Source organism: Xenopus tropicalis, chromosome 1, assembly GCF_000004195.4.
Source record: "Xenopus tropicalis strain Nigerian chromosome 1, UCB_Xtro_10.0, whole genome shotgun sequence".
In the NCBI taxonomy this organism is placed as follows: domain Eukaryota; kingdom Metazoa; phylum Chordata; class Amphibia; order Anura; family Pipidae; genus Xenopus; species Xenopus tropicalis.
In genome coordinates, this window is record NC_030677.2 from 105621182 (window position 1) to 105638535 (window position 17354).

The following is a 17354-nucleotide window of genomic DNA, read 5'->3' on the forward strand; positions in this document are numbered from 1 at the left end:
GCAAGTTACCAAGGACGGGAAACAGCCACTCCTGGTAACTTAAAGAGACAAAATTCAGATTTTTAAATTGGGATTTCAGCTTTTCTAGTGCAGTAAGCGCTATGGCATTTTCTGCACTAACAACCTATCCATGTGGCCCCCCTCTCAACCCACTCCAGCGCAAAAAAATTGTAGTTTACAGGCAGGTGAGGCATCTGAAATACCCATGGGCAAATGTGCAGGCACATGTAGCCGATATCCACCGAAGATACGAAGTCTCACGTTTTTAGGTGGATATCGGTTACAGGTGCCTGCACCCGAGCGTATTTCATCCATTTGGGTGCAGGCACAAGGTAGGCGAAAACTACAGTAGCTGGGCGTATTCTCGGCAAGCAGTTTTCGGCTTGCCGAGAATATGCCTGTGTGGCATCAGCCTAAAGGGCAATTTCACCTTTTTCACCAAAACTGTAATAACACATAAAACAGGACCCCAAAACCCCCACAAATGTGTTCAAAACGTGTTGCCAAATTTAGTCAAATGGGAGTGGTATTTAGGGGATGTTGTCGCAAAAACAGGAGTGGTCAAAAGAATTTGCCGAGCTGCGCGCAGCATTTATTTTTGTCCCTCTTTCCGTTTTCAAAATGTTGGGAAGTATGAACATAGGGTCACTGCTCCCCACTTTGTGGGCCCCCTAGGAACTATTAACTACAGGCCTTGGCCATCACAGGGATAGTCCCTATGGTTATCCACCAAAGGCTGCCAGACGTCCACAGGTGTATTTCCCATCCCTCTCTGACCAATGTTCCCAATATGCCACTTACACAACTGAACAGAAAAATAGTGGAACAACAAACACATTTATAATAACATTTTTTGTCTTTACGTTACTAGTGTAAACACGAGAATACAGAATTTGTTATACGAATAAGCAAATCGGCTCAGCACTTCTAGCAACCCGTTAAAATTATAAATTATCCTTGACGATAATTTTGCTTGTTAGCATATTTAGTTGCCATGGCGACTCTGAATCACCACATCGGAAACACCTTAGTAAAGATGGCGGCGACTATGCCTATATTCTCTAAGGATATTAGTTTTTTCCCTTAGTAGATATGGCGCCTGAACGGCTTCACGCTGACATAACGATGGCGGAGAAACGGCGTGCAATGGCTGGTTCGCCGGTATGCAGGGCAGCTCCAGGTCCGGTTAATGAAACAGAGTTTTTAGCGCAGTCTGGAGCGAAGGATATGCTGCGAGAGGCCGTACTAAAGCTGCTGGAAGCCAGGCCCGAGGAACCTACAGCTTTCCTCGCAGATTACTTTGAGAAGCTCTGGACAGGTTCAGGGACGGCGGCGGGGGAAAAGGGTGTGCATCTGTTGGCTCAGCAGCGCCTTAACCGGGCTCTTTGGTACTTGAAACTGTCCCACCACTCCCAGAGGTGCGGTAATCACGGAGTAGGGGAAAGTGGGCTGGTCTGCCTCTTGCCAAGCTCCCTCTCTCTCTCTCTATATATGTGTGTGTGTGTATATATATATATATATATATATATATATATATATATTATATATATATATTAATATGTACCTGGCATATGCTCAGACATGTTTAGTCCATGTCGCTTAATAAAGAATATTTGATTTTACATTGTAAGTTTTATTGTTTAGGGCCCTCTTTATGTCTGCATTTGTATATTTGATAAATGCACCCTTCTATCATAATACCTGTACCTGTTAGTAATATATCTAATGACTCCATGAATGACTGAGTTTATTCCTATTGTAACTGTACCCTTTAAATAGCACAGGCTTATTCAGCAGAATTTCTATTATACTAGGTAGATGTAAGGTATTAGTAAAGAAAAGATAATTAATGTGTATCAACAGCATATCATGTGTATTCCATTTTGCAATTAATATCTTTACAACTAACAAGCCCCACTGTTCATCACTCAAATATTGCTATCCCCTCTTGGCAGTTTCCTATATATAGCAGCCATATGTTGTGGTACTTCAAGAGAATTATGTTTTGCCCAGCCTAATTGGGGACAGAATGTGACCACAAAGATTTCTGTCCTGTGGAATTCTTCTTTAAATTGCAACTAAGGACCCATAGAGCACAGATTGTGCATTCAGCACAAAGCCTTATACACTCACCTAAAGGATTATTAGGAACACCATTCTAATACCCTTCTCTGACCTCTAGCATCAACAAGGCATTTTCGCCCACAGGACTGCCGCATACTGGATGTTTTTCCCTTTTCACACCATTCTTTGTAAACCCTAGAAATGGTTGTGCGTGAAAATCCCAGTAACTGAACAGATTGTGAAATACTCAGACCGGCCCGTCTGGCACCAACAACCATGCCACGCTCAAAATTGCTTAAATCACCTTTCTTTCCCATTCTGACATTCAGTTTGGAGTTCAGGAGATTGTCTTGATCAGGACCACACCCCTAAATGCATTGAAGCAACTGCCATGTGATTGGTTGATTAGATAATTGCATTAATGAGAAATTGAACAGGTGTTCCTAATAAACCTTTAGGTAAGTGTATGTTACAGCCCCTCTATTCAACCCTACATACCATCCAGGTTCATTAAGTGTAGGATATTGCATATGCCCTGTGCTTCCCCACAGAGTGTAGAGTACCAGAGTACCCCGTTCACATGAGCATAAGTACTGTGTACTCTAGGTCATAGCAAACTGCCCATACACAGTGCCAAACTGGGGGAAAATCAAGAAGGTATGGCTAAGGTTATGGGGCTCCAGGCTATGGAATGCACCTGTTCACCTATTAGTAAATGTACAGGTCACTATTAAATGGGGCTTGAGTAAGCTTTTGAGTATTTTAAAAGGAAAAGTTGACATATTTGGTATATAATTATCATGTAGTTCTGTGTACTGTAGTATTAGTACTGACATATAGAAGTGGGCCTTAATACTAAGATAAGTGGTTACCAGATAGCATTTACAGTAGAATGAAGATGGCTAGGATGCCTAATAAATCAAAAACAATATAAAATAAAACTAGTTAAGCTTTAATTCACCTTTAAAGTTGATGGACACGAGAAAAGAGATTTTAGGTATTTATTTGCTAAATGTTACATAAGATAATGGTTAAAGTATGTCATGAGTGTAATATCAGGGTAAAGGCTGAACCTTGAAGAATAAATCCTAATTATTAAAGGACACATATAGGATAACTAAGAATTCTACCAGTTTTGTAGACAATAATGAATAACATATGGCGCTGGTTTCACTCTGGGCTGAAAAAAAGCTTATTATCTTTAAAAATGGTCCCTTTATTGGAGCTTCCCATAGATCTGCTACTGTCCCTGTCCATATTTCAAATGAAAGGTAGGTGTGCCCTAACGGTTCCTGCCAGATGCACAATAGAAGGGGGATATCCAATCACAGCTCTGCAGTCAAACCCAGACTGGCAATCTATGGATTCTGGCAAATGCCAGAGGGGCTGCTGTAAGATGCCATAGACAGTCACTATTTATTGGGCTGGTAGGGGGCTGTTTGGGCCTCTGTGTACTTGATATTCAATTGCATACAGTATTTTGAATCCGAGACCTGCCTGCAGTGACACATGGCTTCAGTTCTCTATCAGGTCAGCCTAGCTGCTGCACAGCCTGGGAAAGTAGACAGCAGCAAGTGAAACAGATGGGTGGGAAACACTACTTTTTTTTTTTAAGTACAGGTATGGAATCCGTTATCCGGAAACACGTAATCCAGAAAGTTCAGAATTACGGAAAGGCCATCTCCCATAGACTCCATTTAAAAACATTTATTCTAATTTTTAGAAATTATTTTCTTTTTCTCTGTAATAATAAAACAGTACCTTGTACTTGATCCCAACTAAGATAATTAGTCCTTATTGGATGCAAAACAATCCTGTTGGGTTTATTTCATGTTTAAATGATTTTTTAGTAAACTTAAAGCACGGAGATCCAAATTACAGAAAGATCCCTTATCCGGAAGACCCTAGGTCCCGAGCATTCTGGATAACAGGTCCCATACCTGTACTTCTCTATTCAAAAGAGTATAACGCACTGATACATTCTTGATTTACACAATATATGTATTATACATTTGTGTCTCCACACAGGACTGCATTTAACAATAACCTCAACATGGCTTATGAATGTTTGAGCACAGGAGGGAGGAAGAAGAAGACCGGCTTGACTGGGAAGAACTACAGTGAAGTGTTGTCTAGTATATGCCAGGAAGGAGAACTGCCTGAAGAGATTTCTTGTGAGCTTCTGAGGAAGATTAAGTGCAGAGACCATGAGGCTGTCCCCTTTGACATTTTCCGTTATGGAGTTTTGACTTGCTTTGTACTTTTAGAATTCAGGTCCAAAGCTGACTCTCTGTTTAGTGTACTAAATAAACAAGGCCCAGCTGACCAAAGGCTAGGCAAGGCTGTTCTGGACACCTTGGAAGAGGCTCTAGTGACTAGTGATCTTTTTATCCCAGCCAGTTATCTGGAGGCTGGGACAAAGCTTGGTCCAGACGGTTTGGCTTTAGCAATGGATAAAGCCTATTTGGGAAACAATTCTGATGCCACTATAAGCAGAAACCAGTTTTTAAAGGATGCATGTGCCTTGTTTCTTTATAAGGTAAAGCCTGTAGGATAAGTATTCTGTCTGATAATGTTTTGTTAGTAAATGGAGAACTCAAATGTTAATTCACAAATATTAAAGGGGCAGTTTGCACTAAAATAAACTTTTAATATAATATAAGTAGTGGAGTTCTAACCAAGCTTGCAAATGGTCTTTTATAATTTATTATTTGTGGATTTTGTGCTATTACCCATAATTTATTTTTTTCTAGAGACCCAGTTACCCTAGCGACCAGGCTAAACAATGAATAGGAGATTTTCCAAATAAAATAAATAATAATATACAGTTAGGTCCATAAATATTTGGACAGAGACAACTGTTTTTCTAATTCTGGTTCTGTACATTACCACAATGAATTTTAAATGAAACAACTCAGATGCAGTTGAAGTGCAGACTTTCAGCATTAATTCCAAAATATTAATGGACCTAACTGTACACAAGAGCCTTGAATATCCTGTAAATAATATACTAATAAAATAGTGTTTAGTGATGTCATCAGTTATAATCAGTGCTTGGTGATGTAATTTTTGTCATGACACATGATAGTCCGTGTCCTATATAAAAACACTGAGCCTTTGACCTTGGGGACTTCTAATATCCTTATATTTTACTATAGGTGGTACATTATTCACTATATACAAAATATCTAGCCATTTAAGCTAGGCATTTTAAAATCTAGTCTGGAGAATGGCAGACTAGAGAGGCCAATACTTTATAACTACAAAGATCAGAAAAACAAAGTCATCATATTAAAAGTTAATTTTTAGTTGAACTTTTTCTTTAAAGCAGAGGGAACATCACTGGGGGAGGGTGTGTCTAAAATCATCTTTCTACCCCAGGCTGGTGCTCTTATTTTTTTTTGTTCCCCCTCTTTCCTGCAAAGCATGGCACCACTTTGTGTTCCATTTATACTTGGGCACCTGCACAGCACAGTAAGCTCCCAAGTACTACTACTATAGTATACTATACATGCACGCAGCATGATTTATAAATATGTAAATATTAAGTAATTATTAATAAATAGTTTTATGAAGAATAAGGTCACAAAAATATATGTGCAGTGGAACTACCATTCTATTGTTCCACTACTCTTTCAGTTAAGTGCAAGTCTCCTGATATGTGCAACAATATATCATCTTGTGGTCTAGTTATTTTTTCTGTAGCATGCCAAGTATAGCTTCCGCCCCTCCTTCTAACTGTAAGCCATTTTAGCACAGGCAGTTGGAGTATTCTACAGTCAAGTTGTAAGTAATCCTCAATAAATGCTTTTTTACCTCCTGTTTATTTTTTTAGAAATACATTTAAATAAATTATTTAAATTAAGTTTAGAACGCATTATGTGAAAAATTGGGGATGCTAGAAAATTCATCTAGTAACGCAGTTAGAGCCCAGAAACTTGCATCTAGTGTTGCTAACTTTTAAAGGGAATCTGTCACCCAGACAATAAAAAGCTTTATAAATATCAAACGTTCTTTTCAAATTAAACGTGTAACCTAAAATGTGTTATAAAGGTATTTAGAAGTTTGTCAGTCATATATTGCCTGCCCTGCCTCTATGCCTCAGGTATACAGGCAGAGGAAGCAGTTACTTTCAGTTTTCACTGCACATGCCCTCTCCCTCCTGTATAATTGTGTAGCATGGGCATTAGGTCCTCCATTCTGGCAGCTACACAAGATTTCAGGGTCAATGATACAAAACTCATCTTAATAACAGTGTCCACAAAATGGCGCCTGTCTGCTTGTTGTGCTTGTGAATTCCAAGATTGACAGAAACAAAATGTAAATAATTTATAAGTAAAGTTAATTTTGGCTAACATGTATGTATGTATGTACGTACGTATGTATGTATAACTTTGTTTATAAAGCGCCACAAGGGTACGCAGCGCTGTACAATCTTACAGAATACAAAATTACACACAGGGAGGACAAGTGATATAATAAATAAATACAATAAATATATATATAAGTGCCATGTGGTATGAGACACAGTAGGAAGGAGGTCCCTCCTAGAGCCCTGTAGAGCTTACAATCTAAGTGGTTGGGTAACATACAGGCACAAACTGGAAGGTAAGAGTGCATCAGGTATGGGAATTTGCCCTTAAGCGCAGGACTGGGCAAAATAATGTTTTAGTTAATGTTTTGTTTAACATGATACAAAATTATTGGAACTATTTATTAGGATGAGAGGTACCTTACCTGCAAGCCAAGGGCCTGAATAGAAATGTAAGTAATAGTAGCAGCTACTTGTCGTGGGTACTAAAAAAAAAACAATGCTGATCTTTTACTGATAAGTGTCTGTACATATGTTGAATTACAGAAAGGCTATCTCCCATAGACTCCACTATAAGAAATTAATTCTAATTTTTAAAAATGATTTCCTTTTTCTCTGTAATAATAGAACAGTACCTTGTAATTGATCCTTATTGGAGGGTAAACGATCCTATTGGGTTTAAATGATGTTTAAATTATTTTTTAGTAGACTTATGGTATGGAGATCCAAATCACGAAAAGATCCCTTATCCAGAAATGCCTGGGTCCCGAGCATTCTGGATAACAGGTCCCATACCTGTATTGTCTATGGCAGGTTATTTTCTGGTGTTTTGTAGCCGTGACAAGTTGCTGCTACTAAGTAGCTCCATGTGTCTTCGCCCTAACATTGTAGCCTCACAAAGTTTTCATTTGTACACATTAAAAGCTGAAGAGAGGCAGAAGAAGAAGACAGTTCAAAAAGCTGATTATGCATATAGACTCAAGTTTGTGATATATTTTCTGTGATAAACAAAACTACAACTAAATAAAAGATATACATAATACAATACAATATAATTGCTAAAATATACATTGCAGTTATTACATTTTATTTCTCAAATTCTATTGATGCTTCAGCTAAAGCAGTTATCATGGACATTTAAAGTAGTCTTTTTACTGCTGAAACAGTTGCATTGCACCAGGATGGTCCCAATTACATTGGTGTCTACCACCTCAAGAACCAAGTTCTTAAAATACTGGTACTGCCTTTGCAATGATGGTGTCAATAGAAAATGAGTTCTTGCCACTGATACTATTATACTGGCCATATACAGTATTAATGCACCTGGCCAAATGATTTGATTCCTTGGTCTTTCCTTCCAAGAAATGCCATCATGAGGTCAGGCAAAATAACCTAGGCCAGGAAAGCTTTGAAAATATTTAAGATGTTTTATGGATAATAATCTGCAAGCCCGTTTGGCCAGTTTAATACATACCAGCTTTCTGCACCTAAAATGCATGTTCAAGTTGTGTTCTGTTCTAACACATTTAAAATGACTACCCAACAAAAGGGTGGATGATCCTATGATAGAAAATTAAAAATACTGTTCCTTCGTGTTTTATTATTAAACTTAAAATGCACACCAACATCATATAATAATAAGCAAAAGATTCACTGGGCCAAATGAAAAGCTATTAAGAGTTAGCGATGTCATCGCTTCCTGCTGTGTTTCTTTACCCATCTCTTTTTCACTTGGGAGGTTGTTGCACTTTGCTGAGTTGTCCCTCTGGCCTGCTGTGGGCAACAAACTTCCTCAATGGTCTTGTGCATGCCCTATCCATTTCTGGTTACTTTGGTCTCATGGCATACCTGCACACACCCTTACTGGCCCATTCTTGCGCAGAATCAGTTGTGGGATTCAGAAATGAATAATCATCCCTGTAGCATCAATTTATATGACAGACAAACCTTATTTTCTGCTTTATAATTTGTAACAACCCCTAAGCTTAGCTTCTCAGCCACTGCCCAGAGCACACTGAGCATGTGAGTGTCACAGACTCTTCTAACAGAGTCATTCCCTGTGACAACTCTGAAATACTGGATCAGTACTATAATAAATATGCTAAACCTTTAGGCTGGAGCAATAAGTCCAGTATATAAAAACTTCCCAACTTCTTGCCATATTAATTTTTAAGGGTTTAGATCTCCTTTAACAAGGAATGTAACTTTAAAGCAAGCACACCCTGTGACTGTTGGGAGCCTGCTGAATAATAAGTAGTTTCATTATATGTATATGAAAGATATTATTTCTAATTTCAAGGTGTGCCAAAATGATTTTTCAGGGCCTAGTAACTTCTACTTATGCTACTGTTTACAACACCGTACATGGAGTAGGAAGCAACTAGTCTTTAACTAGTAGTAGTGAAGTGGCATTTTACAAAGTGTAGCACCGGCCTGATGGAAAGTGTTGGGGGCACCCAATAAATTGCCACCCACTGAATCTAAGTTTCCCTGTCCTTTAAAGTGCACCTATGACCCTTTAACTGCTTCTCCCACCAGAGGTGCAGGCTAATAGACGCAGCACTTTGGTTGAGGGAAAACGATAGTTTGGTTTTTAAAAAATACAGCAACTGCCATTTCTAGGCTGCCCGCACCTGAATGAAGCTCCCAGTACAGGCAACCATGTTGTTTGCCATGCGTGGGCATAATAAATGCGCCTTTCCACTTGCAGATGATGCGCATGCGCCTGATCTAGGCGTGGTGGATGCAATTCACCCTCCATCACAAGCATGCACATAATAAGCAACTTGTGGCACTCACTCATTATGCACATTGTGAGAAATGAGGCAATATGGCTGCCCACACCTGGAGCACTCTTCTGCTGCAGGCAGCCTAGCAATGGTAGGAGCTTTTTTTTTTTTCACAAAAAGCTATTGTTTCCCTAACCTCTGATGAGGGAAACAATTTGAGGGTGATAGGTGCCCTTTAAGGTGAGCTGTATTAGAAGGTTATATTCTAGGAGATTAAAGGATATATTCACTGTTCATTCAGAAACTTTGTGTCAAGTTGAAGTTTTCTACTGCACTACTAAATAAAAGCTCTGTAAATCACGTTTCCCCACTAGAAACCAACATCTAGCTTTGTTCCCATCAGCCTCAGCAAGACCCCTCCTTCCTCCGCTCAGATTACACTTCCCTCGCACCAGTGCGTCACAGTGTTCGTGGGCTTGTGGGATTTGTAGGCTGCTCCTCCCACAACGCCGTGGCTTCACTTGCAGTTTCCGGCACCCGTTACTCTTCCAGCCAGCAAGTTAATTCGCAAAGCGGCTCCGTTGTGCCGTAACATGTCGTAATAAAGCCTTTAGTCGTCTAGCAGCCCCTTCTTGCTAAAACACCAAAAGCCTACTGATCCCATCCTGCCCTACGCGGAGGACGCTGTGGGCTCCTGGTTAGAAAGCGGGGAGCGGAACTACCATGGCCCGGCCGGTGGCGCCGGTGCCCAGCTCTCAGAAGGCCTTGATGCTGGAACTCAAGGGGCTACAGGAAGAGCCGGTGGAGGGGTTCCGGGTCACCCTGGTAGATGAGGGGGATCTGTACAACTGGGAGGTGGCAATCTTTGGCCCCCCAAACACCCTCTATGAGGGGGGGTACTTCAAGGTGAGGGTTAGGTGTGTGTGAAATGGTGGAGTTCGTGATCATAGGGGCCTTGGGGAGGGAAAGCCACGCTGGGGGGTATTTAAAGAGGCAGTAAGTAATAGAGGCGTGGGTGGGTATTGCGTACATCGCTGGGCCTTTCTGCACAACAAGCTTTCCTTTGTTTATGTGACTCCTACAGCCATAGCCGTAACTTGCCCGAAACTAATGTTTCACATGAAACTCAACCAGCCCTCAAAGCTACCCCAAAACTAAAACTTACTGAAAGAGTGTGGCACTACTAAATCTTTAATCCTGTTTTCTGCGAGTTGTAGTCCAACAACAGCTGCTAGGCCCCAGCCACAGGATGCACGGTGTTAGAAAGCAATAAAGGCCTTTGTGTAACAGGAAAACGCTCTAAACTCTTCATCTAACTTCTGATTTGGCACTTTGTGTTTGTGGAGATACCCTGGGTTTATATGTATTCATCCTGTGCCTATTTCATAAAGATTTTCAGAAGATTAATCAAACATAGGCGTTCCACTCTTTTACATTTTAGTATGCCATACTAGCTACATGTATGAAGCCTCATTCTTTTAAGGATTAAAGGGGTCTCTATACTTAGTTTTGGGCAGTTTTGTTAAGATGTGCCTTCTATAGTGTGTGTGTATATATATATATATATATATATATATATATATATATATATATATATAATATTAGTTTCAAGGGACTACTTATTCCTAGACATTTGCACAGATCAAGAAATTTAATAGGGGTTTATAATGAGATGTTAAATGGCTAGAACAATGTAATTGTGTTTTACAGGGGTGGTTCACCTTTAAGTTAACTTTTAGTATCTTATATAAAGACCTATTCTAATCAACTTTTCGAATATTCTTCATTATTTGTTTTTCATAGTTTCTTAATTTATTTGCCTCCTTGTCCTAACTCTTTGCAGCTTTCAAATGGGGTCACTGACCCCTGAGCCAAAAAAAAATCATACTAAAAAGTTAAGTCAAAGGTGCACAACCCCTTTAAAGGGGTTGTCCACCTTTTACTTAATTTTTAGTATGATGTAGAGCGTAATATTCTGAAACAATTTGCAACTGGTTTTCATTTTTTATTTGTAGTTTTTTTTAATTATTTCAGTTTTTGGTTGTCTCCAGCTTGGAGTTTCAGCAGCTATTTGGTTGCTTGGATCCAAATTACCTAAGCCACCATGGTGTGATTTGAATAAAAGACTGATATATAAATACGAGAGGGCCTGAATAGAAACATAAGTAATGTACAATAACAGTTAAACTATAGCTTCGCAGAACAATAGTTCTTTGGCTTGGGGGTCAGTGACCCCCCTTTGAAAGCTGCAAAGAGTAAATAATTCAAAAACTATGAAAAACATAATGACTAATTGAAAAGTTGCTTAGAATTGGCCTTTCTATAACATACTAAAAGTTAACTCAAAGGTGAACCACCACTTTCAATATATGTATAATATACATATTATTAGGGATACACTGAATCCAGGATTTGTTTCGGCGTTTGGCCAAGATTCTGCCTTTTTCAACAGGATTCGGATTCAGACGAATCCATGTGCCTGGTTGAACCAAATCTGAATCCTTAAAATCACTATTTCTTTATGTAAACCCAGAAGTTGAACATTTTTATTCCTTTTATAGGTTAGTTTTCAAATGCAAATTAGAGTTTGGTTCGGTATTAGGCCAAATCTTTTACAAAGGTTTGAATCATAAAACTCTGGAATTGGTGCATCTCATTATCCAGCCTCCCTGGAACTGAAAACAGACCTTATTTTTTATTTACTTATCATTAATCTGATGACAGCTGAGCTTGCTTACCCATCATGCAGTTCTATAAGTATGAGATCTATTATTCTGAAAGCTTTTGGACATAATTCAAATCTTTTATTGGGGCCTCTTGCATGATAGCCACATTCAGAGTGCCAATGCACCCTCATTCAATAGGATTTTCAAACTTGCCGTATTGAAAATTGATCAGCTATTGGTCAGACGGGCCCTATACACGAGCCAATAAGCTGTTAATTTGGCCTGGAGGCACTGACCTAGCAGCTTTTATTGGCCCGTTTATGGCCTGCTGAAGCATTTAAAAATAAAAACCAAGATGATCTTTTAGCCAGAAACATGGATTTATGTTAGCTTAGTTATCATAAAGCACAAGATACTGTTTTATTGTTACTACAGAAAGAGAGCAAACAAGTAAAAAATTAATAAATTACACTTTTTTTTTTAATAGACTGAAATTTGGTTGATCTACTCTTAGATATGTTGCTTGAGAACCATTATTTTGTGCTAATCGGAGCTACGGTGTGTTATAACAAAGGCATGGATCTCAACCATACTCACTTGCTTGTTAACCATTACATGTTCTTTTTGTCCTAGGCCCGCTTAAAATTTCCAGTTGATTACCCCTACTCTCCTCCTGCGTTTCGTTTTTTGACAAAGATGTGGCATCCTAACATCTATGAGGTTAGTAAAGACAGGTTGGCTTCTTCCCTTGGTGTAGGATAAAGACAGTTGCATATAGGGCATTTTCTCATCACTGAGTAAAATGCACACTTTTTCAGCAGCACTTCCCATTCAGAGTGGGATTATTTGCTGACTGTGGTACACTGCAGTGCCACTAAGGTTTAACTTTTGTGTTGTAATGTAAAAATTGCCTTAGTTACATGATCTTTGATACATTTTTTTTATGAATCACTGAGCTTATACAAATGCTTCGCTACCCTTGTTTTTATAAGGGCAGAAATTCCTGCTCATCCTGATTTTTCCATTTTCATTATATATTAGTGTGGTTATTTTGTTAATGGCTAGGTATACTAGTCGTTACGTATTCATATATATTTCTGTTTTTTTTTTTATGAATCATTCTCTCCCAAAATGGATGAACACATTTGTGCCTTAGACAATGCCTAAAGATCAATGTTCTCAGCAGTCTATACCAATTTAGTTGTTTCATAGACTTCTAGTATTGCATAGGCCACTCTTGCTGGACCTTGGTAAGTGACTGCTCAAGTAGTCATCAAGGTATACTGCCGTAGGTGTAATGTCTTTTGTATTTCCTGTTCTCTCTACCTCTAGCGGTGCCAAAGCTTCTATATTAAGCTGTCCATTTACTGTAAGATTCTCTGCTTTGGGAAGGTTGCCAAATGAGTGGATCCTACATTCTATATGCCTGCCTAAGTTAGGCAATATCAGGAAAATCCGATTTTTGCCCAGATATCCGTCAGGGAGGCCCATGATAGAGCCCCATACATAGGCAGGTAATCTGCCAAATCGGTCGGTAGGACCTAAATCATCATGTATGGCCACGTTTACACTAGGGATAATTTTCTAATTGATCTAAGATCTGATAATCGGTATTAGCCTACTTCTAATTATAACATCTAATAAAGCTTGACTATCAATAAACCAATAATTCTCACCAATGGACTTCAGAGTCAGGTCCAATACTCACTGGCAGTTACATATGTAGCTATTTTATAAATTAAAATTGTTTGACTTGTTTACTTCTTTTAAAGGGCTAAAGCCCTTGAATCTCTGGCCATTTAAACAGAGTACAGTTGACAACCATTTGTTGTTGACTATATCAGTCAGCTTTCAGGGGCCCTGTGCAGTTGGTTTGCACTAAATTTTAGATTGAAAAAACCTGGATGACCAAACCTTGCTTAGCAATATTTGCATTCATTAGCCAGCCTGGGGTTAAATTGGAGACAAAATTACCAGAGTGACAGAATAAAAGTTCTTAGGCAAAACATCTGAAATTGTCACATCTCCTAGATTCTAGGTTTCAAGGGGCAGCCTGTTTGGAAAAGTGGTCAATTACATGACTTCTGTTGCTAATGGAAGTAATGATTAGATGTTCCCCTAAGAGCACTCTGCTGTTAAGTTTAGCATTATAGCATTGTTTAGCATGTATTGGTTTATAATGTGCATCTTATGTTTCATTTCTTCAGAATGGTGATGTATGTATTTCAATCCTGCATCCTCCAGTGGATGACCCACAAAGTGGAGAGCTACCTTCTGAAAGATGGAATCCTACCCAGAATGTGAGGTGAGTGTTTTTTAAATCTTAAAGGAGACATATTCGATAAATGGGAAAAACCCTAATATTGTAGGCAATTATGAATAATATATGGCGCTGGTTTACCTTTGTGCTTAAAATTAATCCTATTTGTAAAAATGTTGGAGCTCCCTATAGTTCCTATCTCTTCTCTGACCATGTTTGAAATGAAGGGTGGGTGTGTCCTAACTGTCCCTGCCTGAAGCACAGTAGGAGGGGGATAGCCAATCACAGCCCTGCAGTCACACAAGCAAAGACAGGCTTCAGTTCCCTATCAGGTCAGCCTAGCTTCTGATTGGTTCCTATCCTACAGTGCAGTGTACTGAGAGCCGGCGGCTCCCCAGCTCATCCAGAGAATTCAGCCAGGAGGAAGTGGAACAGATGGTTGGGACTAGTGAGGTTTTGGTGGAATTTCTCAATAAATCAGCCTGAAACACAGCTTTTTAAAGCACAATCCTTCTATAGCTAGAGGAGTATAATTCACTGGTACATTCTTAATTTTTATAGGATTTGTCTCCTTTAATCCTAGCCTTCCAAGTGTCTGTCTTGCCTGCCTCTCTGTATGCCTTGTAGTGGCACTTTGGGTTAGCCCCCAGTGGTGTACAAGTAATGTGGGGAAGAAGGCGCCAGTATTGTACAGGTGCATGCTCCAGAACCTAAAGGCACAGGGAGGTGGAGCAATGGGGAATCATCTGGGAGCTAAAGGAGCATGACACAGTAATGACAAACCAGGGAAGGCAAAGATGGAAATTTGTGTAAAGCAGAGGTATAAAAGGCAGTTGAGGGGAGGGAGCAAGCATGGGGTTTCACTGAAACTATGGAGATTTGATGAGAGCAGAGGGAACAGTGCAAATTAGTTGCAGGATATCTTAAAATGGCCGCTGTATACCTTGAGAGGTCAGAAATATTGTATTAAATGTAATGACCATATGCATTTACAAATAACTGATCAGCTGTGGTCCTGAAATGTAATTTTCCTTACATTGTTTATCATTTTGATAATCTTGAAATGAACCACAGATCATAAACAATAATACAATTGTGGCCATAGAGAATAAAGTTACTGAAGTGAAATTTAGGAATAATTTAGAAATCCAGGCGCTTGTCATTTGACTTTTGGCAAAAAGAACATTCTCTAAAAAGCAAAGTTTTAGATGAAGTTTGTTTCTGAAATGTGTTTTTTTTGTTTTTGTTTTGGTTTTTTTTTGGCAGAATCAAAAGTACAGTGCAGCTGTGACTGCATTATACTTAACTCCTAAATGTGGGGGATATATTTGTATTGTTCAGCTGTGAATTTGGGGGCAAATCACCACTTCTAAAGATGCAAAGGGCCAGAGTTCCCTCAGATATGCTGGATATTTTAAGGCCTAGTGTGTATGGGGCATTTTGTCCATGATTGCCATCCAGCAGAAACATCAGTGAATAAAATGCCTGTCATCACTTCTAATATTAATGGAAAGCATTCCAGTGAACAGTGTGAAGCACTAGCGGTGGCAAGCATGGTAAATGCTGCCAAGGCAAGGCACAGAATAGAAAAAAAAAGCATTAATATTTTCTTTCTAGCAGCTCCTAGTAGATATCAGAATTGCACTCAATAGTAAGTCTGGCTTGGGACTCCTCCAGTTACATGGGAGTAGGAGAAAAAATAGCTTATGTGAAAGCGCTGTAGCGCTGGCTCATTCTAAAGGCTCAGAATCGGGCACAATGTAATGAGATGGCTGCCTACACACCCATATTACATTGAAAAAAAATACATATGTTGGTTTAATAACACTTTAACTAGTAGAGTATTTATGTAAACAGTGTAATTTAGAAATAAAAAATACACCATTAAATTCCTGACAGAATCTATTTAAAAAAGCCTGAGAAGATTTAATTATATTTATGAAGTTCCTTGTTTTATTAAAGTCTAGTTTGTTAGAAATTATTATATTAGCGATCCCCTATAAGGCATCTGCCTGACCTTTGATGATTTCTGCATTTCTTTTATAGAACAATCCTGCTTAGTGTCATCTCCCTGTTGAATGAGCCTAACACTTTCTCTCCAGCAAATGTGGATGCATCTGTTATGTACAGAAAATGGAAGGACAGTAAAGGACGTGATAAAGAGTACACAGACATTATCAGGTGTGTATAACAGCAGTGTCAGATATCCATGTCGTAGTGCTGAGTGACCAGCATTCTCACTAGACTACACAACAACGAGCCCCAGCCCAGGGGGAAAAGGTCAGTTATGGTGTTCACTGAGTGTTTGTATGCAACCTTCAGTAAATTACAGTATCCTTTAAATTTACATTAAATGATCCCTTTGAGAAGATGAAGGAAGACCAACAAAGCATTCTCACCCTCCATCCTGGTGTGTTGTACTGTGTAAACTGAAGGAACTCAAGTTAGGTATTTAACTTTTAAATGTAAATATAACTGACAAATATAAATTACATACAGCAACTCGGAGCACTGTGAGAATGTTCCCTTCATTATGCAGCAACATTCAAGTTATGGTTAGTTACAAGGGGAATATTTGTTATGTGCTTTGGAAAGGCTGCTCTGCTTCTGGCCCATAGAGTAATCCAGTGAATAAGGTACCTTTATCTCTACTCTTATCTTACTAATATTGTCTGTTCTGTATATGTAGGAAGCAGGTTGTGTCAACTAAGGCTGATGCTGAACATGATGGAGTGAAGGTTCCTACTACTCTGGCTGAATATTGTGTAAAGACCAAGGCTCCCGCTCCAGATGAAGGTTCGGACCTCTTCTATGATGACTACTATGATGATGATGAAATGGAGGAAGATGAGGACAGCTGCTATGAAGGCCAGGATGACTCTGGCAATGAGGAATCTTGACATTGTTTGTTCTTCCACTATGCACCTACCACCTCTTGGGCCCCTTGCTCATTAATGCAACATTCAGGATTTATTTTTCACCTTTAATTTACCTGGTCTGCAAGATACCATGGACATGACTGCTAAAGCGTAATAAAGTCCCCTTATGTGTAAACAGAGTTCTGGAGTGAAAGGGAGGGTTTTTTTTATATCTTCCCTTTTTGCAAAAACGTCTCAAGAGCTGCTGTAGAGAGGGGTGTCTGAACTGCTGCAGTTCAAGCTTGCGCCACAGGTTGGCAGTAGACTTCAGCAAGTCCTGCTGTACTGACTGCCCTTGTTTTCAATTATACTGGTTGCAGAGCAGAGCTTGAATTAAAGGCACTGGTGGGTGGATATATATTTGGAAGGCTTATAGAGTGGATGCTATAGCTGCAATGTTTTTTT

The 17354-nt window shown here is 39.2% G+C and overlaps 2 protein-coding genes across 2 annotated transcripts in view; both read left to right on the forward strand.

Moving 5' to 3' along the window:
- The first annotated feature begins 1019 nt into the window (after positions 1-1019).
- Positions 1020-5886, forward strand: tpgs1 (tubulin polyglutamylase complex subunit 1). The gene is made up of 2 exons (XM_002939764.5): positions 1020-1418; positions 4093-5886. The coding sequence occupies exons 1-2, from the start codon at positions 1093-1095 to the stop codon at positions 4619-4621; spliced, it is 855 nt and encodes a 284-aa protein (XP_002939810.2). The 5' UTR covers positions 1020-1092; the 3' UTR covers positions 4622-5886.
- Positions 5887-9671: 3785 nt separating this feature from the next.
- cdc34 (cell division cycle 34) overlaps positions 9672-17354 on the forward strand; it is a 7852-nt gene continuing 169 nt past the window's right edge. The window contains exons 1-5 of the mRNA NM_001004793.1: positions 9672-10011; positions 12405-12491; positions 13979-14076; positions 16078-16212; positions 16721-17354. The exon at positions 16721-17354 is cut by the window's right edge and continues 169 nt beyond it. Coding sequence (NP_001004793.1) covers positions 9829-10011; positions 12405-12491; positions 13979-14076; positions 16078-16212; positions 16721-16931 — 714 coding nt within the window. The 5' untranslated portion in view covers positions 9672-9828 and the 3' untranslated portion in view covers positions 16932-17354. The remainder of the gene's footprint in view (positions 10012-12404; positions 12492-13978; positions 14077-16077; positions 16213-16720) is intronic.

What these genes read in the sequence shown, in the direction of transcription:
- tpgs1 (XM_002939764.5), top strand. Translation starts at nt 1,093, where the DNA reads ATGGCGCCTGAACGGCTTCACGCTGACATAACGATGGCGGAGAAACGG. An exon ending in CTGTCCCACCACTCCCAGAG is followed by an intron (nt 1,419 to 4,092) that starts GTGCGGTAATCA and finishes GTCTCCACACAG; the next exon opens with GACTGCATTTAACAATAACC.